The sequence below is a fragment of the Rissa tridactyla genome, chromosome 6, assembly GCF_028500815.1.
Source record: "Rissa tridactyla isolate bRisTri1 chromosome 6, bRisTri1.patW.cur.20221130, whole genome shotgun sequence".
Taxonomy (NCBI): domain Eukaryota; kingdom Metazoa; phylum Chordata; class Aves; order Charadriiformes; family Laridae; genus Rissa; species Rissa tridactyla.
The window spans coordinates 27,864,665-27,891,709 of NC_071471.1; the positions used below are offsets into that span (position 1 = coordinate 27,864,665).

General features: G+C 45.9%; 1 protein-coding gene across 1 annotated transcript in view; it reads left to right on the plus strand.

Annotated features, from left to right (window-relative positions):
• The window catches only part of MB21D2 (Mab-21 domain containing 2), a 62,117-nt gene extending 35,678 nt beyond the window's left edge, over positions 1-26,439 (plus strand). The window contains exon 2 of the mRNA XM_054206781.1: positions 22,696-26,439. Coding sequence (XP_054062756.1) covers positions 22,696-23,960 — 1,265 coding nt within the window. The 3' untranslated portion in view covers positions 23,961-26,439. The remainder of the gene's footprint in view (positions 1-22,695) is intronic.
• The last annotated feature ends 606 nt before the right edge of the window (positions 26,440-27,045 follow it).

The following is a 27,045-nucleotide window of genomic DNA, read 5'->3' on the forward strand; positions in this document are numbered from 1 at the left end:
GGCTCTCAGTGTGAGAACTTGTAGACTTTATACAATTTGGTAGAGATCCTAAATGCACGTTACTGGGAGGACAGTGTGACGATGTAGTGACCAGTCTTTCCTAAAAGGAAAGGAAATTGTTGGCTTAAAATTTTACTGTACTCTTTGGTTTGACCCTGTAGGCTGAATTCAGACCTTGGATAAATGTATCTAGGAAAAAGGATTCACCAATTTACCTGCTAATACTTTCTTCTCTTTTGGTGGAAGGTACTTCAGAGAAGATCTTTCCATGCGATAAACTGGTGCTGAATTTCATCTACAAGACAAACTGCGTGAGCAGCTTAACCGTCTAGGTCTTTGTGATGGTAGGAGACTGAGCATAAAGTTGGTATGAGAACGAAACTCTCAACTTTACGTTCTGAATTCTTTGCTGAATTTTGTTCCTTTACATCCAGTGAATTTTCAGGCTTGCTTTATATTGAGGATGGAGCTATAAACCTTGGTACTTCCCCCCTCATTCATGGCTCGTGTAGAGCAAATAATTAATCATGGAGTCTTAAATCACTGCACATCATCATTGCCTTTAAATGTCTCTGGCACAGGCATACTATCTCTGATTTTCATGTCTCACCAATTGCTATTTTTACATGTTTTGTATGGAAGAGGCTGCTCCAAATAAAGCTGTGTGTTGTAGTAAGTGCTTGCGAACTTTAAAATGGCTACCACTCTGTTGTGTGCCTTATAACCTGAATTCCCAGCTCAGCTTTTTCCCCATGCCAGGAAATGTCTCCTGCCTTTGAAACTCCTCTCAAGAGATGAAAGATTAGCTTTATGCTGTCAGGAGCTGTCATTTCAGGCAATTAGAAATAGATCAGCTGACGCTTGGTAGTTTTGCAAATATCTGGCTTTCCTGGAACTGCTTCATTTCTGGCTGGTTTTGAAGATTACACGCAGGGTAACTCTTCCCAATTACCCACATGCACTCTTTGTGTCTGGCTAGTGTTTTCTGGTTGCTTTTTCACTGTCGGTGAAGTTTCTGGTAGCTAGTAATGCTGCTGTGAGGTAGCTTTATTTGTAGTGTAAGTAAGTGGCAAATTTTTCCCTTCTAGTTAATCCAGTCTCTGGAAAAGGAAACGGAGAAAATAGAAGTTGGTGTGGCTGAAGGCAGAGGCAAATAAAAAAGCAGTTTTTATTGCCCTAGAGATCTGTCCTGTACAAGGACTGAGAGGAAACATGCAGCAGGAGCTAGAGAATTGCATCGACAGAGTGGAACTCTTTGCATACCCTTCGGCTACACCTTTCATTAGGAAGCGTCTGCCAACCCTCCGCTGAGCGCTGATCCCGACCCACCTGTCTGGTCTTGTGCTCTCTCCATATAGGTGCTTCTGCTTTCATCTATTTCTAGGTTAAATATCACCACCTGAAATATGCAGTTCCCAGGGCAGAGTGAAAGGCTAGGATCTGTTTCTTTGCATTTTAGGTTGAATTTGGATTATAAAATCAGTGTAGGAGAGTGAGGGGGAGGCTGAGCCACAGCACTGGGAGGAGCAGAGTCCTCTTTGGTGACCTCTGCATTGCCTCCAAAGCATCCTGTATGTATGTGAAATTATGAACTCTGGGGCTTGGTTATGCTACTAACTCCATTTTGGCTTTCTTCTCTGTCCCTGAGCCTGTATTTTAACTGAAGTATAGCTAGCAGGCAGTTAACCTGAGTGCTCTTACCTTGGAGATGCACTACCCTAGATAATGACATAGTTTCTACCAAACTGTTGTTTGAAAGAGGCCTCCTTGACAGCTAAGTTTCTTGGCAGGGATCTGTTATCACTGGGTGGAAGCTAAACAGAGAGCCTGGAAGGTAACCAAATGCCAGGGAGCTGGCCTGTCTGCTATGTCAGACATCTCCAACGGCAAAGGCAGAGGAGGGTCTGCCCGTACCCAGAAATAGCAAGGCAGTGAGGCTTTTGGCTCCCCATGTACATGTAGATGGAGGGGAAGGAAAAATGAGTGGTCTCAAAGATCATTGTGTTCAAAACTGTTTTGTCACAGGCTCTGAGTCCCTGCGGGACCCTTTTGTGAGAGGGTCTGAAGGGTGGAAGACTCCGAGGCTGAGCGACTGCACCTGATACATCGGCTGAGTGCTGAAAAAGGCCAGGACTTGGACAGATGGAGTAACGGAGATTGGAGGCAGGGGAGCCTGGCCTTGCGCCAGCCTGTGGAGTGGGGTGGGCAGATCACAGAGAGGAGCTGGAAGAGGGTCAGAGGAGGATAATCCTCAAGCGGCGATGAAGGCTGCAGCTGTTGGTGTTAGAGCATGGCATTACAGAGGTTTTCTGCTGCTGTGTTGTGGGTATCAGCAGAAGTCTGCCAGCCCTGAGAGCTGGGTGAAGTGGGGTGCTGATGAGCTTGTCCCCTTCAGTGTCCCAGGGGATGTTCTGGGACATTCATCTAAAGGTGCGGGGGCCTGGTGGTATGCAGAGCCCTGGATAGAGCCTTGTCTGGCGTGGAGTGGGTTTGTAAGACCCATGACGGTAGCTGGAAGGGAAGGCAGCGTGCTCCTGGAGCCAGCATTTGCATACACTGCTGTGTATTGCCTTAGAATAACCGCTGAGCTCAACTTGCATTTTTGTCCCTCTTTGCAGCCAGTCACAGAACTCTGCCCTGTCTCAATGCATCTTCCCAGATGCTGCAGTGGGGCAAGTGGGACACTCTGGTGGGAATGATCGACTCATGCTGAGCAGGGAAGCAAGCAAGGACCCCATCAGTAGACCTAGCGAGAAAGTGAGGGCTCTCCAGGCCCCTGGAAGCCACTTGCTACGGTCCCTAGCAGAGCCACCCAAATTGTGCTGCAGTGCAGGCAGACAGTGGTCCCTGTAATAGAGCCTTTTGCTCCTGCTCTCTGTGGCATTTCTAACTCCTGCAGTACAAGTGTACATTGCTGCTTTTTTGCTTTGAGACTGCAGAGAGTTTGGCTGGGTGGAAGATGTGTGAAGAGAGATTAGAAAATCCAGCAGCGTTCTTGGTGTGAAAGTGGGTGCCTAGAAGATCACAGCGAGGCAGGGACCATTAGGTTCTGGGAAAAGATTCCCTGCCCTCCACAGAAGGGAGGTCTCTGCCCTGGGAAGAATCTGCCCTGCCTTTGCCATCCCTAGGGCAGCAAACAGACTCCCTTTTTGGAGTGTTTTCCCAGAACATCACTGTCCCAGGGAACAATACATGGGATCCTTCTATCCCTTTCCTAGCAGTCCTGCCTCTCCGCCTCCTAATGTGAGGCCCAGTGGGTTTTATTTGGCCATTGTTTTACCTAGTAAATTTGTGGAGAGAGCTGACATCAACTGTCCAAGGGGAACCTCAGAGGGAAGAGCAGTGAGCTGGTTTGCTAAAACTGAGGCACTCAGAAGCTATGAGTTGGACTCTAAAAATAAAAACTCTTGGTATATTTTTACGTCTATTCTGTTTTCTTCAGCTTTTTGAGTCTTTCTCAGCCTCATCTCCTTCAGGGTATTTTCGGTTATTTGCAGCTGTGATGGACAGGAATTGCTCATTTTTTTTCATAAATTTAAGCTGATATTTTTGCACAGTGTTTGGACTCCAGAAACTGGGGTCTTCAGCAGAAAGGCAGATGCAGAAGACAAGTAAGAATTGGCAGTGTGGCCAAATGCTGAGTATCAAAAACTTATCAAGCACCTCCAGCGCATCTTTGCTCAGTTCCAGGACCTGAACACAGTACAAACACTTGTCTGTGGCTCAGGATTTAAAGGCTTTGGAAGGCACGGATCTGTCTATTAGGTAGGTACATGGAGGTGATGAATGAGAATGGATCTTTCTCTGTGTTATAGCCAAAAATGGTTTGTAACAAAACGTAACAGTCATTACTGTCCAGCTGGTAGGGGCTGTTGATGGCTACTGTCTCAGAAGTGCAGACAGGTCTCTGTTTTCCTGTCCCTATTCACTGTGAAGTTTGAGATCTGGCTCAAACTCTGCAAGCACGAGCTGTCTAAGACTGGCCCCAGCCCTGCTTGTTCTCATTCCACAACTTGGGATGCGCTGGAGCAGGCAGATCAAATAGTTACGAAGGGTGTGAATAAGCCCTGGGAAAGAGCAAGCAGGCGGCTTCTTTTATGTTTGCTTCCCTGTGTTTGTGTGAGTCACGGAGCTGGCGGTGGTCCTGCTTTCACCTCGCAGAGAGCAGAAGTAAGTGTGTAAGAGCCCCACGCTAATTTGCTGAAAATAGCTGAAAGCCAGGCTCTTAAGATACTTGCAAGGGATTGCAACTCCTCTTTCTATTGATTCTTTTTCTTCAACTCCGTTCAACTCCCCCCTTCAACTTAACAGCTTTTAAAAGACAGTAAAACAGGGGAAGAGCATGCATGCAGCCCGCAGTGTGTGGTGGGCTGTCCCAGCCCTCGCCTGGGTGGCGCATGTGTGTGATCTTGCAGGGTGTGCAGAAGCGACTACCGGGCTGTCAGTGAGATGGTATGTGGAGACAGACATTTGCAGCAACAGAGAAGAGGTAAAAATGTACTTCCCTTGTTACCCTGGAGGCTGCTGGCATGCCATGCCACTGTCACGGCAGGAGAGGGGCTGGCTCTCCACCATCACACACCAGCTCTGCCCTGAGCCAAGGTGGTTTACACCTGAGCTGGTGCAAGTCTCTAGCGGTTGTGGCATGCCCATGCCATTCTCCAGTGCAGGGGGCAATATACCAGTTGAGTGCCTTGCAGTGGTGCCAGGTCATAATTGCATTTTTTGTTTCTGTTTTTAGTCAAGAGTGATGTTAAATTTTATGCTTTCATTAAAGCTCCAGCTTCTGCAGCCAATAGATGATGCTGTGAGAATCCCAGCTTTGTTTCTGAGCAGGGCAAGGAAGTCCAGAAAGGCAGTCTGGCAGCTTGTAGCCTGGGGGCAAAGGTAGCAACGAACCCCATGTTCCTTCCAAGTTTCCGTGGGCCAAGTCCATACATGAGCTCCTGTTACAGGTTTTGAACACAAGGGCTGGCAGAGAAGCCTCTGATCTAGCTGGTGTGTTGGGAAAAGCAGGAAGAGTGCTTCAGCTTACAAGGGATACAGAGCTTGCATGATGGCCACGTATTCAGGTCAGCTCAGCTGAGCAGAGGGGGAAGTAAGTGAGAGAGGCTGCTGTCACTTAAGCCATTGATGTGGGGAATGCTGCTGTGGTTTGGGGGCTCACTAAACCAGGGGTGTTTACATGCTGAGCATCTCAAGCAGGTGAGAGAGCCAGTCATCTCCCAGCATTCGTCCTTCATGCAATCAAGCGATTACTCTTTAGCAACACAGGCTCCCCTGAAGCCCAATTCCTGCATTTCCTCCCTGCCTTAGGCAGGCTTTGCTTCACTTGTTTCCACGTTTGTTTTTTCTATTACACAAACTCTGGTCTCAAGCCCCTGAGCTGAAGTACTCTGGGCTTTCAAAAGCATGATTCTGAATTGCAGAGTCTCTGCCTCCTCTCTGCTGTGTGCCCAGCTCATCTTACTCTTGGTAGAGCGAGCAACAAAGTTGGGGAGCTAGCGAGTGTTGCTGTTCAATGCTTAAAACCCGTATGTGTCTTCTGAACTGCCACAGTTTTGCTTTAAAACCAGACCACTCTCCATTGGATTCAACAGTTATTCCTCAGGGAATCTTTGTGGCCATGTGAGGGCTCTGTTTACCACTTAATTGGCTTCTTCTGGTTACCCTGCTATTTTGCAGATATGTGCCTGTCCTCAGGACTTTTATTGTCCCTGCTGCCCTGAGTGCCCCAAAGGAGAGGATTTCCTCCTGTGGTCTGTAAACTACCCCTCCACCCAGCCCTCTTGCAACAAGTGATCTGCCCCTCACACTGTCTGACCTCCGGAGCTGGGCAGACATGCCCTGCACACCACCCCTTTCCTTTGAACTGGGGTGGAATGGGAAAATGGGTATGGAGATTCAGCATTACTCATCCACCTCCCTGTTCTCCAGAGTCCTGACTGGGGATGGGCTGGCGGGGAACAAGGACACGACAGGACACCCTGCATCCTGCCCTGGAGCATCAGTGAACCCATGCCATATGGAGTGCTGTCCAGGGGTTATGTTCCAATATCTGGAAACCAGTTCTGGAGCTTGAAATGGGCTCGCTGGTGGGTTGCTCCTGGATACGTTTGTCTTGAGCTGCCAAGAGAGGTATCCCAGCAGTATCTCCCGTGAGAGCCTCTGAGCAGTGTTTCAAGGGTGGAGTGTGTTCTGGGGTACATCTGCTAATGAGAAATACGTGTTTGTGTCATGCACTAAGGTTTCTGCTGGCTCACACCTAAGGTGTGGGTGTGACAATAGCTATTTTAAATGCAGCTTCAGAAGGGTTTGTAGGAGATACCCAGCGTCCCCTGAGAGCTGGTTGCTGTTGCTTGGCACGGTGCTGTAGTGCGTGCGGCGGCAGCGTTACTAACACATTGCTTGCGGTAGCTAGTTTGCTATTTCTGTAAACTCAAATGATACTTGGTTGTGTTCCTTTGATGCCCCTCATCCCAGATGTTATGCATTGCCAGATGTTCACAACTGTGTGTGTTAGAGCACATCCATCTAAGGCTGCATTAAGTGCCCCCACCAACCACTCTGGACTTGTTCCTTCGCTTACCCATAACTCTGCTGACACACAGACAGTTTGATGGACCTCAGTACTGCCAGCGGCGTCATGCTGTAACCTCCTACCTGTTCTACAGTATATTACTCATGGCAGAGGGTCTGTATCTTGAATCTCTGAGGAGTCACACTGACAAAATAGGAATAAAATTTCTTTGAGTAAGAAGCTAGTTTTGGCTTCCGCATGTCTTTGCTATTTAGGTCCATTTTAAATTTATTTAGTTCAGAAATTTTATAGGATGGATTAAAAAACGCAAACACCAACTACAGAACACTGTAGTTTTTTTCTTTTTCTTGATGCTTTCTTCCATGCCCCCATGTGCAGGTAGGCTCTCCATTTATTGCCCTGAAATATCTCAAAAATTCCAGTCCTGCTCCTCATTTTTGGCGTGGATATAGGTGCATTCCTACCTGACCCCCTTTGCATTTAATTTTGAACGCTCCTAGAATACTTTTGTTGTATTCTCTCTGTTCTGGGGGTGAAAATAAGTAAGGGAAACTGATTAGTTAGGTGTTGATTTTGCCTTCTCTGTGTTCAGTCTGAATCACTGGAGGGCTCTGTCCTTAAACCCGAGCACCTGCTTCCATTGAACACAGGAACACAGACAGCCGCTCTGCCTGTCTGCACGTGTGTGCTTGCTGGGACTTTGCTTGCTTTTTGATGAAGAAATAGAAAATCTAAATTTCGAACTAAATTTACCTGCAATGATTCATTCGGAGCACTGCTCTTTTCATAACTTATTAAAATGCATTAGCAATAAATTCTTAACAATGCTTCTATAAACAGCAATTGTTCTGCTTTGAAGCCATGATGCACACTGCCGGCTCAGTTATGCTGCTGTGTAAAGTGGCATAAATACTCAAAGAGAAATGACACAAAAGGAGCCCTGTGCAGATGGCTCGGATAAAATGCTGGCCTTTCCCTTCAGTCATCACAAGCTGGAAATCTGGCATTAAATAGGATTTGTAGACAGGTTTGGTGTCTGTCTTCTGGCTTATCCCCCCTTAAATTTACATCTTGCTCCCACCCCATACAGTGTATAGTATCAGAGGACTTCTGACGTACACTAGATGAAAATTATGTACCAAATCTGGTTTTATAGAAGATAGCCTGGTACTGGAGGTCTCTCTTCTCTCACAGCAATAAGTGTGCCAGAGCTGGCTTCCTCTTCACTGTAAACCCTAGCAGGTGGCGGGGAAAGATGTTTGTATGCCTGCATGTGGCTTCTTCCCTTGCCCATACTGCAGTGTGAAAACTCTGTCGCCTTTTGTTTTCAACGGTTCTTTTTCTCTCTGCTCACAAATCCCATAGGCCTGCTGAGTTCTGCAGCCCCGTCACACTGATACATTCCTGCCATCTCCTGGCAGAAGAGATGATTGCAAGTACCAGTTTTGATGGAGTTTTTCACAACTTTTGTGGGGATCTCGTACACGAAAGAACAATGAGCATGCCCATAGCAAGGGGGAATGTTTTCTGTCCTCTTGTTAAGGTATCTGGGTATTCGTCAGTAAAGCTCAAAATAAGATTGAACCTTAATATTATGATCTAAAGAATCAGCAGCAAAGTAGAATGGCCTAGGCTCGGGAAAGCAAAGACATGTTTTAGTAGCATCGTGATTTCATCAGCCATCTTTCTGGGAAGGGGTAAAGTGGTTCGTCTTCCTCAAATCCACAGTTCTGTGGAATATTTCTTGCTTACTTTCTAAGTGTTCAGAATATAATTTAGGGCAGGGAGTTGTAGTTTAGCAACCAATTCTACTTTACAGGATCCTAGTCGTGCCCCTTTCTATTGGCAGAGAATGCCAATGGCATATCTGAGCACAAGCAAGTGTTGCCTCTTTGGGAATCAGCATACTTTTGCCCTCCTCGGGGCCATGCCTGTGGATAAAGGCTGGCTGATGTCTGAGCTTGGCTTGGAAGTGCCTCAAACCCCATTAGCGTGACACATTAGCTTCTCCATCCATGGTCAGGAAGCAAATCTGAGAGGTCGTCTTGCCTGATGGTGACACTCCTTCTGGTGGGTTGTTTTGTGAGGTGGGGAGTGCAAAGCAGTTTGTATTTGGGTAGAAGAGCTCGCTGGAGCCCCAGGTCTGAGCCCAGCCGCTCATACAAAGTAGGTCTCCATGGGCACAAGCAGAACAACCCCAGCCAGAAATGCAGTGCAGCTCAGAATACAGCTTGTGTTTTGTTGCTGGTTGGTTTCAGCTACAAATCTGTATTTCTCTGTCTCTGCTTCTGCCAGCGCCTTCCCCAAGTTCCCCAGGAACAAATCAGGAGGATTGTGCTCAGATGTCTTCTGGGCATGAGCTGTACATCAGCTTTGTCTGACTTCAGGGACAAACGTCCTCCTTAAAGGGCCAACTCACACACTAATATTCCCGCTTCTACGTTGTGCAATTAATTCTATAGACTGTTAGCAAATTTAGGAGGTCTTTAATCTTCTTTGTTTGTTGATTAATCACAGGGCAGGGGGCCAGCTGTCAGTGGGAAACTAGTGAGGACAGTGTTAGTTGTTGCTTTCTGTGTAGCAGGACTGTATTCAGACAATATCCATCCCTGTTCTGCTGGGAAGTGTTTTCATGCAAGGGATAGGAAGCCCTGCAGGAGCTGAGCGTCCACCGGGAAATTTTACAAAGTGTTTTCACAGCAATATCTATAAAATATAGGTGAGATTTCTAATTACTGAATTCATTTAAAGGGTCTGTGTTCTCCATCTGTCTGCCTCTTCTAAGCCTAACTTCTTTATTAGCACTTGCGAACAAATCTTTATAGCATTTTTCATTATCGCTACAGATATATTAGGGAATTTGTGGGATTAAAATTCAAGATTATGCACTGTGTAAGACAATAAAGAAGGTAGTCTAATGTTTGAGAAAAACTTCAAATGCAAGAGACCTGCTAGGACAAAATACCGGAGTATATTGTGGTTTTCATTAAGGCTTATTACTGGCGTGATGTGAGGTTCTCTATTAAATAAAGCAGAGTGCAACCAGAGCATCTCTATTTATAATGTTTTCAGGGGAAAGCTAACTGAACTAATTATTGGTTTGAATTTTCAAAGGTAGCTGCCTTTCCTCTGTCCTTCTTGCAAAAATGCCTGGAGAAAATGAAACTTGAAGATACTGCTATGATTTCACGGCCTGTCTCTTACTTCATGGATGTTTGGGTTGGAGACACTGCCTCCTAAAGCTTAGGGGGATTGGTGAGTGGGATCCTGCTCCCCTGAGCTTTCCCAAGTCACCAGGGTGAAGCAGCCCTGATAGGAGATGAGATTTGGAAGAATGAGCTTTGGTTGTCGTCAGCTTTCCATTTCAAGAGGGCTTTGAGATCCTACTCCATGAGGTCTTTTTCATAAGTTTCTGACGGTTCTCTGGACCCAAATCTTGCTTATGTCTGTATTCCACTAGAATTTTAGATCAGAAGGACTTTGGGAATAGGCTATTGGAGAGAATGGCTTCCTGGAACATACTTTGTGAATTTTATATTTGATCAGCAACAATTTTGCTTTCTCCTCTCTCCTTCACCTCACAACGTAACTATCATCCTGATGAGTCAAGAGATCACCAGGCCCGCTCTAAATAGATGTGCGTGTGAGGCTCTGTTTCATGCCAGGTAAGCACAAAAATGCTTAGTGACAGATGTGGGGCTGGTCTCCTGGAATTTCTCCTGAGTGAGCAGAGCAGGCAAAATGGGATGAGAGTCCTGTGCAAAGGGCCATGAGTGCTTCATGCATGAACTGTTACTAACATTTCATTCCCCATTCCTGGTAATGGAGAACTGCTCCAAAAATACAGCCCTCATCTCACTGCAAATGCTTACAGGGCATCAGCTAGTTGTGAGCACTGCCAGCTCCTGCCTCAGAGCTCCATCAGCTCCTCCTTCCCACCAGCCAATTCACACCTTACACCGGAAGGAGGGCAGTTGCAATACTCGGATCTTGCAGGACCAGCTGGCTACGTGACTTCGAACTGTTGCTTTCTTAAGATCACAGTGCATTTCACCTTTGGAGTCCTATGCTAGTGTGACAGTGGCATTTTACTGCATGCCTTCACACAAGGTGGCCCAGGTTCTACTCTGCTGTAGCAGTGGTTGCTTTTCCCTTTCTCTTTTACTCTAATTGTTCCCGTTCTGTGCTTCCTGGCCGCTGCCTGTGCTGCAGGGATAAGAGATCCTTGACAGCTGCTGGGGCCATGAGCTTGGTGCTCGATGCAGATCAAATCTGCACAGTGCTTCCTGCTATGCTCTTTAACAGATGACAGTGCTCAGCTGCGCATAAATGACTCTAAAATCTGAGAATTTAGGGTCTGACAGTCCCTGTTAGAAACTTCTGCTGGCTTTTGTGCGCTGTTAAATATGACCTCTGCAAGATGAAGCTGGGGCAGGATGGTGGGAGCAATGGGACATGGACAGGCAGGTTTGGGGGGCTTAGGTTTTCCTCTATCTGTCTGCCATGGAAAGGGAGAAGGAATGCCCTTGAAATTTCTGCCAAGTGTTCCCGTTCGCTTCAGAGGAGCTGCTCTGTTTCCCGCTAGCAGAAAACCTGGCCTATAACTTCTTCCCCCAGCGATGTGGACAAAGAGGAATTCTGCATGAATGTCAAAGCCAGCCAGCACTTTTCATACAGCTGATGTTGTACGTGAAGTCTTAACATGTGTATTTCATATAGGTGACTTGATCTGGCTCCACATGGCTTTGGAAGTGTTCTCAGCGATGGGTGGTCAATTGGTTAGTACTGCAGCAATGCTTGCTCTTAGCTTCATGATCTCAGACACAGCTGTATTGTTTAAGCCTTTTTGATTTCAGCACTTTATGACCAAGGATCTGCATTCCCTGCCTCATCTTGCTGGTCCAATCCATGTTCATCTGTAAGGACAGAGAAAAATGATATTGTGGTCCTGGCATTGGGTGTCTTAGCCATATTTGGCCTATCTGTCTTGGCTCCCTCCAGTGTTTGGATATAAGACCTGTAAAAAGGGCCAGGCCGGGCTTGTACGGATGGAGTCCAATGAATTCTGGGGCGTGGAGAGAGGACTCACTTCATGTCTTCTTCTCCACCAGGTGCTTCTGAAGACAGCTGCTTTCCTTCTGCACTCAGAGAACAGATTTCCCCTGTGTCCAGCGCTGTTTTGGGGCTTGGCTGGTTTCCTGGAATCATCCTTCGTTCCCTCTTTTTCTGACCTGTCCCATGGCTCAATAGATTTAGTCACTGGTAGATGATGAGAATGAAAGTGATTGAAAGGGATGCCATTCTGATCATGTCATTGACCCCAAGAGCCAAGTTTGATGGAATTTAAGGGAAAATCAAGAACATTGTATTGAATTACAGTTGTGGTTATCCATCAACCTTCTGATGGCTGTTTGTTGCCGTGTGCGCTCCACATGTAAGTTTTAGCTTTGCTGGATGATACAGTGAAGAATTTTTGAGTCAAGGGCAAATCTCCTGCTGCTCTGCAGTGAGGTAGAGCTGTTAATACAGAATAGGCAGGCACCGAGGATGGGCAATGTTGGTTCAGGCCCAGTTCATAAGGAAGAGTGCTGTGATTTGCTCTGGCTGTGACTTGTCTTTGTAGAAAACAACTGTTACAGGAACAGAAAACAAGCTGGTGGTTAAGCAGCTGGGGAGAGAATTTCCAGTGTGTTGGATAACTGTAAGCAAGCGGCTTGGCAGAACAGCTCAAAGTGCATTTATGATGGAGGCTTTTCTCTTATGTACAGGACATGAGGGTGTGGTGGCATTCCTCTGGGCATAGCCCTCTGGCTGGCACCTGAACATAAAGCGGTGTAGCAACTTAGCCCTTTCAGAACAGGCAAACAGATACTAGACAGTAACTAAGAACAGCAGACCATCCCAGGGGAGTCCAAAGTGCTTTTGCAACCTTGGAGTCAAGTTCTGCCCGACATGTACACGTGCCCCTCTGGCTGACTTGGAGCAAGAGGAGAATGTGTTCCCAGGTCTGGAAGGGAATGGCTTTGCTCATCGCTGGAGAGCTGCCACGTGTCTTCTGCGAGAGGCACCTGGTGCTGACTAGTCAGATTGGGATGAGAGCTTGAGGGAGGCTGGGGACTTTTTTCTGGTGTGCAGCGTCCAAAGCCTTCCCCTGTCCTATTTCTACTGTTCTTTTCCAGTGTCATCAGTGCCCTTTGTAAACTGGTGGGATTGGTGTTCGCTTCTTCAGGGAGAATATCCTGAAGGTGAAATTAAATTCTGGGGAGGAGGACTCCATTACATTGAGCAAACCAGCAGTGTAGTTCAGGGCTGCTGCAGTATTTCCCAGAGAACTGTGAAGACATCCACACAGAAGTAGCCTTTTCATGTGACATGCAGTGGTGACCACCTCATTTCACCTAGCGTGTAGCAATACTAGGGCCTACACAAGTGCTGAGAAAGATAATCAGGTATACAAAGTTTAAATAAATGGTTCTTTTCAATGTGGAAGAAAGATGACTGATTAAGCCATGTAAATTCTTGAGTGATCTGTGGAAGATGCCACGGTTAGGTGAGTTTCTTCATTTCCTAGTGAGCCAGCAAAAGGAAATACTTCTTGACACAACATGTACTTTGTGAAACACGGTGCTGCAAGGCACTGACTATACTCAAAATATAAATGATTTAGAAAGCAATGAGAGACATTCCCAGCAGATGAGTCCATCAGTGTTTTCAAGGACAAAGCTGCAAATACTGCCTCTGGTTTGGGAAATCCCAAAGCCAGAGACTGCTTGGAGGTTGCAGAGGGAAAGTTATTATGCTGTACTTTCCTTGCTCTTATGCTCTTCCCCTGAAATCAGTGAGCAGCAGTTGCCTAAGACAGGATGCTGGGATAGATGGACGTATTATGTACCTCACTGAGGTTGTTATGCTCTTGTAAAGAGCACAGTAACAGTGAAGGTACTAGGAAAATAAGGGCAGAACAGCCTCTCCTGCAAGGAGCTGCATGTTTGCACTCAAGAAGCTCGACCTGGTTTGTGCCCACTGTTGTTACCCTTGTAAGCGGATCCAAGAGAGGAGTCCTGATGAGTCTCCCTCAGTGTAACGTCTTGCTGAATGCTCAGCAGTGCTCCGTAAGGGTGTGAGCAGAAATGGCCCATCTAGACCCCATGTAGCCCTTGCCAAATGTGTGCTCTCAGTCCCAGAGGGTGGAACTGATAAAGCAGTCTGTCCCCTGGCAGATTTGATCTCTGGGATTGCAGTTCCAGGGTAAATGGCATCTTGTGCCATTTCCGAAGGGAATTTTATGTGTTATGCACACTTAAAAATATGGTCACTGTATGGACACAGTGTATAGCGTTAAGCAGGGTGTAGCAGCAAGCTGTTCTTATAAGCACACTTTCTGCCCCTTCTTCCTTCTGTTCTGCTTGTCGTCTGCTCTCAGACCTCATCACACACATTCTTCAGACCCTAGAGCACCTCCTTGACACGAACTTCATGAACTTCATATTCTTTGTAGGCTTTCAGCTTTCAGACACTCTTAGTTTGGCTAATACGACTCTGGAGTAAGTCCATTGGATAAGCAGACTGGCAGGCTGGAAACCCAAAATCAGTTTGGAGGGTGACTCTTAAACTCTTTGCTATCCCAAGCAGAGTTGCACAGTGGTGTAGGGCCTCCCTCTGAAAGTGCTGGTTCCAGCTCTGGAATCAGTCTGCCCCTGCTATTGTGGTCTCTCAGGCCTCAGTATTTTAGCCAAGCAGGTCACTGCAGTAGCATCACTGCTGGTTTTGGTGCCAGGGTGGGTTTGGGTGTTTGTGACAGCACAGCCTCTTGCTGTACAGGCCCACCCTTTGAATCTGGGCTGCTTCTTTCTTTTTTTTTTTTTTTCTTTTTTTTCCCCTTGCACCATGAAATACCCCTCTGCATTGGCATACAGGATTTCAGCTAGCTGGGTGCCTTCCACCAGGGCACATGGGAACTGGAAAAAAACTGGGATATTACTTTTAAGATTGTTTTTAAAGAAAACTTTGGAGAAATAAGCTGATTTCTTTTACGAGGGGGTGCTGGGTCCCTGCAGTGTGTTCTGTCACCATATCACAAGATTTCTAAAAGGAGCAGAATCAGTAGGACACTGGTGTATCAGTCTGCAAAGAGCAGCTTCCTTTGCTCACCTCCCATATTTGACTAAACTGGTATCACACAGTTCAGTCTCCCCACTCCCCTCCCACCCCCTGCTTGCTTCCTCCAACAGTCCTCTCAAAATGTGCTTTGTAACTAAAGACTCTCCTAAAGAGCTGACTCTTTCAGTTCTTCTGCATAATAAAAACTTGTCCTGCTCGTAAATAGATTTGCAATTACCAAGGGAAACAGAAGAATCAGTGCAATCCAGCTGCATCAGAGCCGGCCTCCCATCCTGTCTTAAAGAAGCCCCTGAAATTCCACACACATCACTCAGGCATAGCTGGGAGACCTCTGTGGCGATCTTTCCTTTGAACAGCATTCCTCTTCTGTAGAATCTGCTGCTTGCAGCAGAATTGTCAAGGAACTGCAGAGTCCCTATCTAGTGTCTTTACAAAAAATGACAAAAGCTTTTTCTTTTTTTTTTTTTTTGACTAGCCTTGAGTTTCTGGGTTTCATGTATTTCTTTCAGCAGTCAAGGGTAAGAATTGCCTGGGCAAAGCAGAGGACCCTGAGATTTATCATGAGCTTACAAATTGGTTCTCTGCTAATAACTTCTGGTGTGTGGTTAGTGCTGTCTGAGCAATTCAAAGTACTTTCTCAGCATCCAGGAGGTCAAACTTCCTTACCTTTTGGGGCGTAATACAGGAGGGTAATGATTTTATATAGAAGAAAAAAAGGCACGCCCAAGGTTATGCATCAAACTGTGTAGAACTCGGAGGAAAACTCAGGAGCTGTGACTATGCTGGGTCCTGTGGAAGCATTAAGCAGTAGAAAGGAGGGAGCAGTGGTATATGTGGGTGATCCCTAGCCTTCCCTGTACAGGGAAGATCCCTTCTATATGTCTTCTCCCTAGGCTGCCAGGGGGGACGAGGGGGCATACACCCAGCATAGTGGTTTTTGACTGCCCTGGTGAGATGAATGGGCTCTGCCCTTGCCTTTAGCAGCAGGTATGTCAGATCCTTGCAAACCTGGCTGGGCTCAGCTTTGTCTTAGGTCCTGGGCTCAGGCTCTGCATCCCCACAAAGTGGAGTTAGTTTCCCAGTGGCTCATTTCTGCATATCCCAGAAAACAGTCATGGAGCTGGGGCATGCAGTGCCACAGGGCAAGCTTCCCTGCAAAGCCTCTGTGCTGCTTCTTGCTGGAAGTGCTGAATGAATAAGGGGAAATCAGATCTGTTGAATCAAAAGTAATTCCTAGCATTTCTGGTCTCCCCAGAGACATGATTGATTCCTGGAACCCTTCTGGAGAGCTTCCCTGAGTGGGAGTTCACTCGCCCCAGGGCCTCGGGTGGGTCTGTGAAGGAATTTAAACATACAGCCCTGTTGATGTCAGTGGGGACTTTCTGATTTCTTTTATGAGGGGTATGTACCTATGTTTCTTGCCAGGTGCTGGGGGTGCAATAGCAGCAGCGTGGTGCTCACTTTCTTTCAATATGATTACTGAAGAATATTGCTTAAGACAATAGCCAGGTCTGTGCAAGACTGGCTGCAAGTAACAGGAGACTTCTGTTAGAGCCCAAGCTAATGGTTTGGAGAGGGCACAGTTTAAATGCAAGGTCAGCTGATGATCAGTGCCAGAACACCACATCATTGCAATTGACTGAGGAAATGAGCATCCAAACCTCTTGTTTTGCAGAGATTAAGTTACCCGCAAAGTAAGAAGGAACAGGGGGAAGAAGATATCAATGATAATGCCAGCTCAGGTGTTGGATTTCTCTAGAGAAAAATTCAATTTTAATTCTGTAGGCTTTCCCCTGGTGTGTGAGGGAGAGAGAGGAGTGAGGAGAAGGACACTTCTAATTTTGTCCAGATCTCCGTTCCCTCCCATCTGTCCACGTGCATGTGTTGAAGTGTGTAAAGCATCGGAGAGTCTCAGTTCTTCTGATCGTTCACAGACAGCACTGTGTGCCTAGGCTGAACCCACAGTGCTTTGGGTCTTTGAGCAGGGCTGCAGAGGGTATTGTGGCGTCTTCTGAACTCCAGTGTGGGGCTGAAGGGCAGGTACCAGGCATGTCAATTCTGTGCTGCAGCTATTTTTAACAGATGATGTTACACAGACATGTGCTGCTTCTCAAATCAGATTAGATGGCAAAGTCAAGAGGTGAGCAGGGAAGCTCGGTAATGAAGAGCGGCAGCTACCATCACTTTTACTTGCTGAATTGCACAGCACAGCTGCCCACAGGCTGCAGCCAGCCCCTTGCCATTAACCTGGGGCCTTTTCCTTCTGGAGAGAAAGGGCAAACGCCTGTCTGTATATCCCACAAATAACCTTGTGTGCATCATTTACATGTGTCTGGGGATCATCGTGCTCCTTAAAGGTGTTCAGCAGCCTGGCCGTTGTATCTTCATGGTTTAGTAGCCTCTTGCTTGCCTCCTGTGCTGGTCATGTAGAATACCTTTATGATTTTAAGAAGTTGAAGATGGTCTGTGAGGGACAACGTTAGCTTTCTGAGACAGCTTGCAACCCCTTCCTAGCGCAGAAAGTCTGCAAGGACAGGGGTGTTACAGTAACTCATGGTGTCAGCAGCGTACAGGGAGCCTTGCAGGCTGTGCAGGAGGAGTAGGTGATGCAGGGGTCAAGGAAGAAAATCAAGGCTGTGTACTGTGTAGGCTGTCTCCTCCCCAGCAGGCTTGTGTGGAACGCGAGCAAGATGCTGGGGTCTAAGTTGGAGAACAGGAGCAGTGCAGAGCTAGTGCCTGGGTCTGGCTTGGCTCCCAGAACTCCAGTGATATGCTTCCGCATGCAAAGTTCTGCAAATCCTCCTTTGTGGAGCCTTTCTGAGCACCCCACTGCTCTTTTGACCTCTCTCTAGTTCCCATGCAGCAGAAATGTCCCTTAATTCAGTGGCTGCCCTGAACATCACCCCATTCAGTTTGATGAGACCAGGTTAGACTAACTGAATGGCATCTTTCTTTGCTCACATTTTCTTTTGGTGACAACAGTTGTGTATCTAAGGCATCAGAAAGGAAAGCTTCAAGAAGGAACACCTAATTAGGAAATACATGTTAGAAATAAGTTCTTGTGTAATATTTCTTGTGGTCAGTTTCTTCAAAGACAAGTCTGTAGGTTCCTCCTTATTTACACAAAGCTGGCCGTGAAATAGGAGCAGATCCAAGTATGGACTGCAATTGTTGTGAAATCACTTCATCTGAAATTCCGTAATGGACGGAGAGCATCGTTGCATTGCTTTTTTTAAATGGGAAGAAAATTCTCTGTGTCATGTGCATCAGAGTTCCAGTTCATTCAAGGATGTATCCCAAATGTAGGTGTTATGTAAAAGTAAAATCTTTTTTTCTCTGCCTTTATTCTCTGTGTATCACAGTGCTTGGAGTAGAAATAAATCCTATTTTCCTGCCACTGAAGGAACAACAATAGAATGAAATTCTGTCTGTAGAAGTAGTTTGCTCACCTGTGTTATTCTGAACTGACTGTTCAGTAAACTAGCCAGCAAGCTTGGCCTACAGGTGCTGCTCCTAATTCTCACATTCCCTGCTTTTCTCATGCTTGTAAGTGTACTTACCTGTTATGATGTCAAGTTTTGTAGGTTGGGAAGGTCTTAAAGTAGGTACACAGCTAGGAAAACAAAACTTCTTTAAGGTGCCTTAGACAGAAGTGGTAACTGGACACCTATCTCTTACTTAGCAAAATGCCAGCTTTGCCAAACAACCTTTTCAAAAGAACATGTCACACAAGATATGACTACAAATTATGTGTTTTGCCTGGTAGCAGCAAGAGACTTCTTAAATATCAGTGAACCTACTTCGATGCCATGAGAGCTGGTCCTTCAGCTAAGATAGAATTTTTCGAGTTTGACACTGCAAGTTCTGGGTTCAGTCTTTACAGACAACTCCACAGGACTTCTACAAATTTCATAAGGTTATTTGTAACCCCTATTCCCTTCTCCTCCCAGAGAGTCATGGTACTGAGGTGGAAAGAAGAGAACTCGAATGTCCCGCTGGTGCTATTATCCTAAGTACTTGGGTCAAGTACCAATCTTGATATTTTTCTTCTTTGTATTTGCACTTACATGCTTGCTGAGCTGGAGTGCCTGCTTCTGTTGTACATACACGTGGTTCTCTCAGCTTGTGTTTGGGCTGTTGAAACATAGGATGAAAGCTTTGTGCCAGGGCAGTGTATGCCATACAGTGTTGGCTAAAGGGATTCCTTGAAACCCCTTCACATTTCAAATAGATTTATGAATAAAGGGGGGCAGTTTGAACACATTGCAAATCCCTAAAGCCTTAGTGAATCCTGAATTTGGCCATCTCAACTATTTATAGAACATTCTATGCCTATTCTAAATATATTTTCCTCAAGGGGACCTCATCTCAAGCCCCTGCTCCACAGCTTAAATTGGATCAGCAATGTTGCTATGATCTGTTAGCAAAAATTCCTTCTCTAACTCCGTGGCAGAGCTGAAGATGTTGTTAGTCCAGGACTTGAAGGGGAAGTTCTGTGCCAGGCAGAGCTCAAGCATTTGGATTGCCAACCAGCCAGCCAGGAAGAGCAGTATTGATGATATTGGATCATTTCCTGTAGCCATTGCCTGATTATTTTTATTTTTTTATATATATTTTTCCTCTGCTGGTAGGCCTAGAGTTCTGGAGGCAGGGGGGAAAGTGACTTATTGGCAGTGTATGGCACCTTTCCCTTACAGGAGTCTTCAGCCTTGCAAACTAAGCTTAATGGTGAGCACACAAAACATTTTCTTTTTAGAGGAAGTGTAAAGAGTGTTCTGTGGGCAGAAACCATTTCCTATTGCAAGGATGCTTGAAACTCGTGTTCTCTTTTCTTTCTCTGCTCTAGGGAAGAGACACTCTTCCGTGGGAGCTGTGACTCTGACTGTATGGGATGGTTCCTCCTGAAACGTTTTCCACGCAGAAGCCTCCCCAGTGCTAGCTGGCATTTTGTAACCCCGCTAGCAGTAGAGCAGGCTGTACAGGCCTTGTCCAGTGCAAGCTTTGCTTTGTGCTAGCGAAGGCAGGAGTGCTGTAGGAAGGTGCAGAACTAACATTGCAGGAGTGGCTTCTGCTTTCATCTGGCTTTGGAGGTTGATCATACGTGTTCGCTGTTATTTTCCAGGCAGATGAGCACGGGGTATTTAGATAGCAGGGATTGAATGGTGTCAGACTCTCAAGTCTGTTACTCCCACATAAGGACAGAGGATATCTTCAGGCCAAGGAAAGCAACTCATCCTACTCTAGATTCCGTACTGGGGAATCTCTACCTTTCAGAAAAATCGTATGATTTTCTTTTTCAGTCAAAGCCTCTAGGTGTACCATAGGATAGAAGTCTTGGTGCAAAGGGCACACTACAGAACTTCACAGGACATTTTTCATCCTTCAAGTTTAAAAATACATCCTTTATTGAATTCTGTAGGTTTGAACAGTTTCTTCTGTAGGACAGTTACACTCTGTCTGCCTCTCTCAGGAACATCTGCAGATCTGCATGGCAGATGCTTCAGATCACAGTCCTGAGACTGAGCGGAAAATTTTGGCTCAGTGTAGAGGTAGGATGGGCCATCAGGACCCTACGTATCCTGAATAGCTGTGCTGCCCCACAGTAAGGGTCAGTACTGATCTGGATGCTTGGAAAAAAACAACTGCTCTCTGTCCCTATGATGGGATTGACCCAGAGTCCATTCCATGGGTCTTGGACTGAGCTTACAATTGAGGTGTAAAGCACCAAGGCTGCTTGCACTGATTCCAGGACAGGATTTGGAAGCAATGTGTCAATACTGTCTCTGGAAGTCATGTCAATTTAGGTACCCATTAGAAATCCCCTTCTTCTAGGTGCAACGAAGGAGTGACTGCCACTTACTTGGCCTCAGGGGTAGAGAAGCCTGCACAAGGCTTTGCTACTCCATAGATCAGGATAACGTAGCCCACTGTGTATCTAAGCCTCAGAAAATGTCTTTGAGGTTGACAGAAGCTTGTCTTGATTATTACCTTTAAGGATGAATGGCACAGCATGGGGCAAGATTGCAGAATGGGATTAGCTCAGGACTTAGCAGGAATAGTTTCTTAGCACTCCTCCAAAGCTATTTCCTTCTCTTGCAGCCTCTGGAGCTGTATGAAATGGAAAGGATTATGTCCTTGCCCACCTGGCAGGATAATTATCCCAGCTCAGTGCAGCAAAATGGACTGGGTCCAGTGCTCTGGGAAGCAATAAAACAGGTAAAGTGTATTTAACAAGGAATTTCACATGGGGGATTTAACAGTTACCCTGAATATTGCCCCGAGATGCATTTCCTTTCACACACAGGCCTCTTCCTATTGTCTCCTTGGCTCTTCCAAGGAATCAGTGTAAGCATAGCTGCAGATTTTGCTCCGGTTACGGCTTACTTGTGTGCATGCAGGTAGCGTTTCATTGCCCCTGTCCTAGCATGCAGGAGAGGACAGGTGAGTCTCCCCAAAAGCACTGCAGTGCCACTCAGGCTAGTGCAGCACTCAGCCCTTTGGGGTGCTGCTGCTGCTCCACTCTGCTAGGGAGACCTGCTCAGCTCAGGCAATATCTGTGATCCCATGGGGATGCATTAACTCAGGAAAGGCTCTGCAGTACCTGGGCCTATGCCAGAAGGGGTGCTCCGACTCTGGTGCTAATCATTTGTGTTAGTATTTCAATAAAGAGACACTTCTAATGTATCTGTTCCTGGTCTGACAGTGTGATCGGCAGCTCTCTGGCTCACTTTGTCGTGCCTCTAGCTACTTATTCACGCTGATGTGTCTCTAAGACTGGCTTCCTCGTAATGGAAGGTCTCCAGTTGACCACTCTTGATATAAATGAACTGATGCTGATGCGTCTCTAAGACTGGCTTCCTCGTAATGGAAGGTCTCCAGTTGACCACTCTTGATATAAATGAACTATAGTGGTGCCTGTAAGAAATAGTGATACGTCCCTTTTGCGTAAAAGATTCAGCCTCTCCATTCAGAGTCACTGGCCTTAGTTCCTTCGTGGCCTGGGTGTCTTGTCTGAACTGAGGCTGGGAAGGAATCAAGAGCATTTAACCACAAAATGAGCACCAGGAATGAAACAGCCTGGATGGCAGAAGCAGACTACAGAGTACTCAAAGCACAGAACTGAATTTTAAGCCTAATTTGAACATTGAATGAGGTGCTAATGTCTCAGCTACTGTATCTTCTCAATCTGCTGTTCATGTGCTGTGAGCAGAGTATAGTGGTATATATAGAATACACAGTGAAAAACTGGCTTTGCGCAACTGGTGCGGGCAGTGCAGGGTGAAAGGAAGAGTCTGGTTTTGGTGATGAAAATAGAAATCTGTCTTCACGTCTGTGCTCTGGGGAGCTGATCGAATATTTTGTGGCATGATACCATCATTATAGCTTGAAGAACGAATTTCAGAGCTGGCTTCTGTAATTGCTCCACTCCTCCATAAGAGGAGGACGCGTTGCCTCTGTTCATGTTGCCTTGTTCATCAGTAAATGTAAAGCAAATTGTAAAATCAGATCTACTTGAAGTAACATTTGTAGGTATTCATTCACTTGTGCACAAACCAACTCCCTGATGCCGGTCAAGCTTTTTTCTTATACCAGAGAGAAAATGAGAATAGTGAGTCAATTAATATTCGCCTTTCTTTTTGAAGTGTCAGGGAAGCATTTGGATACCATGGAAATGAGCAACAATATTGGGAAAAATTGGTTTAGAAGGTGTTTAAGAAGTTAAATTTAGTCCTGGAGGTAGCTTTGCTGTGTTTTACAGAGGCTTCTGCTTTTTTCCGTTGCTCCCAGTATGTTATTTAGGGTGGACTTCACCTATTCCCAGGAGCGTAGGAGAGTCCCACCTTAAGTCAGGTGGGACTAAAGGTTGGCTGGGTGCTGGGCCTGATGTACATTTCTGTTACATGAACAGCGATGGAAACCTCTGGTTGCTTTTTTTCCTGCTGGGCATGGAATGGGTTTTAATCCTGGTTAAATCCTGCACCCCAGATCTGTTTGCCTTCTCTTGAAAGGACTTCTCTTTCTCTCTTTTGCAGGCATGGTTCAGAAACTTGACCAGAAGCTGCCTGTGGCCAACGAGTACCTGCTGCTTTCAGGCGGTGTGCGGGAAGGTGTGGTGGACATTGATCTTGATGAGCTGAATGTTTATGCACGAGGCACAGACTATGACATGGACTTCACCCTGCTTGTGCCCGCACTGAAGCTTCATGACCGTAACCAACCAGTCACTCTGGACATGCGCCACTCAGCTTTGTGCCACTCCTGGCTGAGCCTGCGTCTGTTTGATGAAGGAACTATCAGCAAATGGAAGGACTGCTGCACGATCGTGGACCATATCAACGGAGCTACCAATTATTTCTTCTCTCCAACAAAAGTTGCAGACTGGTTCTATGACTCCATTAGCATTGTCCTCTCCGAGATCCAGAAAAAGCCTCAGCGAGGGATGCCAAAGGTGGAGAAGGTAGAAAAGAATGGGACTATCATATCTATCATTTTGGGAGTGGGCAGCAGCCGCATGCTGTATGACATCGTCCCTGTGGTGTCCTTCAAAGGTTGGCCAGCTGTGGCCCAGAGCTGGCTGATGGAGAACCACTTCTGGGATGGGAAGATCACAGAGGAGGAAGTCATAAGTGGGTTTTACTTAGTGCCTGCATGTTCCTACAAGGGGAAGAAGGACAATGAGTGGAGGCTGTCATTTGCCAGAAGTGAAGTGCAGCTGAAAAAGTGTATCTCCAGCAGCCTCATGCAAGCCTATCAGGCCTGCAAAGCCATCATCATCAAATTGCTGTCGCGCCCCAAAGCCATTAGTCCATATCACTTGCGAAGCATGATGCTGTGGGCTTGTGACAGGCTACCAGCCAGCTACTTGGCCCAGGAGGATTATGCAGCCCATTTCCTCCTGGGTCTCATTGATGATCTCCAGCACTGCTTGGTCAACAAGATGTGCCCTAACTATTTCATCCCCCAGTGCAACATGCTGGAGCATCTCTCTGAAGAAACTGTCATGCTGCATGCGCGGAAGCTGTCCTCAGTCCGCTCAGACCCTGCTGAACACCTTCGAACTGCCATCGAACATGTCAAAGCAGCCAACCGGCTAACACTAGAGCTCCAACGGCGGGGCAGCACCACCAGCATCCCCTCCCCGCAGTCAGATGGAGGGGACACCAACCAGCCTGATGACCGATTAGCCAAAAAGTTGCAACAGCTAGTGACTGAGAACCCTGGGAAGTCCATCTCCGTCTTCATTAACCCAGATGATGTCACAAGGCCCCACTTCAGAATTGATGATAAATTTTTCTGAGCTTTCATCAATGTTTCCTGGGATTTTTTTTCTTTTGTTTCCTTTTTAAAAACTCTTGCAGTGTGCAGGGTTTTTTTTCTTTGGTTTTCCTTGATGACTTAGTCTGTTGTTTTTTACATATCCAGCGTAGATTGGATCTGTTGAGAGCAATCTGAATAAATTATAATTCCTGGTTCTGCAGGACGGTGCAGATTTTGAAACAGTGTATTACTATTTCATATGCTGCTTTGATTTTTTTTTTTTTTTTGCTCACCCAGCCCCATTGTCTGTGAGTAGTTTCTAAAGGAGAACATGCACTGTAAACACACATGCCACAGTCTAACATAGGGTTTGTTTTTTTTTTTCAAGCTTCCATAATTTATGTACATTGTTGGGCCTGGGGAGGGCAGAACTCACCTTCTGTTGCTTCGGAAATTCACTTCTTTTTCCATGAGCTTCCATCACCCTAAAGAAATGAGAAGATACTTTGGGTTGGAAAACGCTACTGGTAATTTGACAAGGCCAAACCTACTGGGCTGAAGCCCAGTTCATCTGTTCTTCACACTTCTCACACTAGGGGAAAAAGTTGACTTCAAAGATGATGATGATGCAGCTTTTGGGGGAAAGAGTTGTTTCTGTTTTGATCTACTTTTTGAATGTAATTGTTCATAATTGGACCTTGTACAGTCCAGAGGGTTGTTTCTGCTGCTTTTCCATGCGGAATAAGGTTATGGAATGTTAGTTTTAGTGTGTGTAATTATTCAAAGCCTTATTTAAATTCTATTAAAGAACATACCATTATAAATGTTAATTGCACTAATGAAATCTCTGCCATTACCTCAGTCCCACTGTTTGTGTTTCTTTCATGAATTAGCATCTGTTATTAGGTCTCAGTATTGCAGATTGCTTGAGGCCCCTCGGGTCTCATGGTTTCAGGTGATTTCTTGATTGTCTTTTGTAAAAGGCTCTTCCTTGTTAGCCCTGCTATGTGTGAGAAGTCAGATTTTTGCATTGGCATATTTCTTTGGATGCGTATTGTGTGTTGCAGTGCATATTGCATTAATATGTATTGCATGTTGTTGAAACAGGTTTACCATTAGATAAGGATGTAATGCTAAAGCAGTGGTATGTGCAAAGTGAATCAGCCAGACCTCGAGCAACGGAGCTACCTTGCTTCTGTAATGCATGTATTAGGCCTGATCCTTTATGGCAGTTACCATTCCCTTGACTCCTATGGACTTTCTGACTTACCCTGGGACATGTGAGATCTTACTTTGGTCTCATGTTTGCAGAAGTTGTGTTTGTATGTAAACTTGTGGTGCAACAGTAGCCTTGAAAAACACATACGCTTTCCTTTTGTGTGTAGGGTAAGTTGTATGGTAACAAGGGTTAGTCTGAGCCAAAAATAATTCCAAGAGTTCAAGGATAGAGTGACTTTTTGCGGCTGGCTGGCCAGTGACTGATATTTAGGCCTTAAATCAGCAATTTGGGCTTACCGATTATCCCAGAGAAGCTGTTCTGATCCAAACTTGATGCATGTTTTAAAATGTGGTTATTAGAGCAGGTCGAAGTATTTTTTAAATATTTGACAGACAAATGAGGTGCATATCTAGTAAATTCTAACAGATAAAAATTGTGTATGAAAAATGTGTCACTTTTTTAGCCCAGCCTTTCTGGTAAAGAAACCAGGCTGGTGGAGCAACAGACCAGCAGCTTTGGAAACTGCTTTATTAGATGGCAGGGAGGTTTCAATAGCTGATCTAGAGCCCAAGTCATGTCTTAAAACAAAACTTTGGCTCCTCCGTTTCTTGGGCATATTTGAAAACTTCATCTCATTGCTGTAGCCAAGACGTTCACATTTACCTGAATTTACTGGTACACACTTACATGAGCCTAAAGAAGCTCTCAGAAGTTGCTGGCTAGATGGAGTGGATGAGGATCTAACTTTAAAGCACAATTGGCTAGTGATCATGAGCCCTGGTGCAGCTGCGGTTATGGTCCGGGAAAGGACATGTATTGACTTCAGCGGAAGCAGAACTGGGTCCTACCAGTGTGGCTATTGCCAAAGATGAGTCTCCATTTAAATCTGTGTAACCTGCTGGAGGAGGCAGGAGAACCAACTGGGAATCCTCTCCAGAAGTGCTTGGATAATACAGATTCATTGAAATGGTCTTTTCCCCAGTCTCCGGGACTTCTGTCTGTTGGAAGAAGAGTCTGGGCTCCAGGATGAAGTTTCCCATCACCACGTGAGAGAGATCTGCTCAGCACAAAGCAGCAGTAGCCTGGCAGGCAGAGTACTTTCCCAAGACTCCCAGTGTCTGTGCCAGTGCTCCCAAGTTAAGCAGAAACACAGCCTTCCTCATGCCAGTTCAGCGTCCCGATGACCAGCAGTTTGGCTAGCCCACATCAAGCTCTGGTGTGTGCTCCTTTTTTGGTTTTAATTAAAAAACATTTTGAAAAGTATGCATCTTGTTTTTCCTGCATTATGAGGAAAATGTGTGTGTGTTGGGTTCTTTTTTGTGGGGGTGAGGAGGCTTGGCCTTTTACTGGACTGGAAAGCAATTTCCCAGGTAGGCCTGAGAGATGTTATATCCTCTGACTGGACCATCTGTTTTGCAGGGAGGCAGAATCCTAACCTCCAGGTGTTTCGGAACATCAGTCTAGTATTTACTCCTTTCAGCATACTGTAGCTCAATTTAACAAAGGAGGTTGCCAGCCTGGAGAGGTGACGTGTGCTTTCTACATCAGAGAACACCAGAGGCTCTGTTTTCTCTCTCCTGTTGTCCCCTCTTGCCTTTGAGTATATGCTGGGACAGACTTGCAAAATGCATAGGTCTCTACGTGGGATTTCAAAATCGTGAGTTTAGATACAAACGACCTATTATTCTTCACCACCTGCCCCAAGTTTCGAGAGGACTATAGTGCTTTTCCTTCTGGGAATTTCTTGGGAAGTCCTTCATACAAGCATTTTAGAGCACCCAACTCCATGAGGCTAAAGACTTGGCCAATCTGACAAACACTGAAGTAAGAGGGGATTTGCTTTAAACTAACCATGTTCCCTACTGACTAGGAAAGAGGAGACAAGTCAGTGCTGTGAGCCCATGGC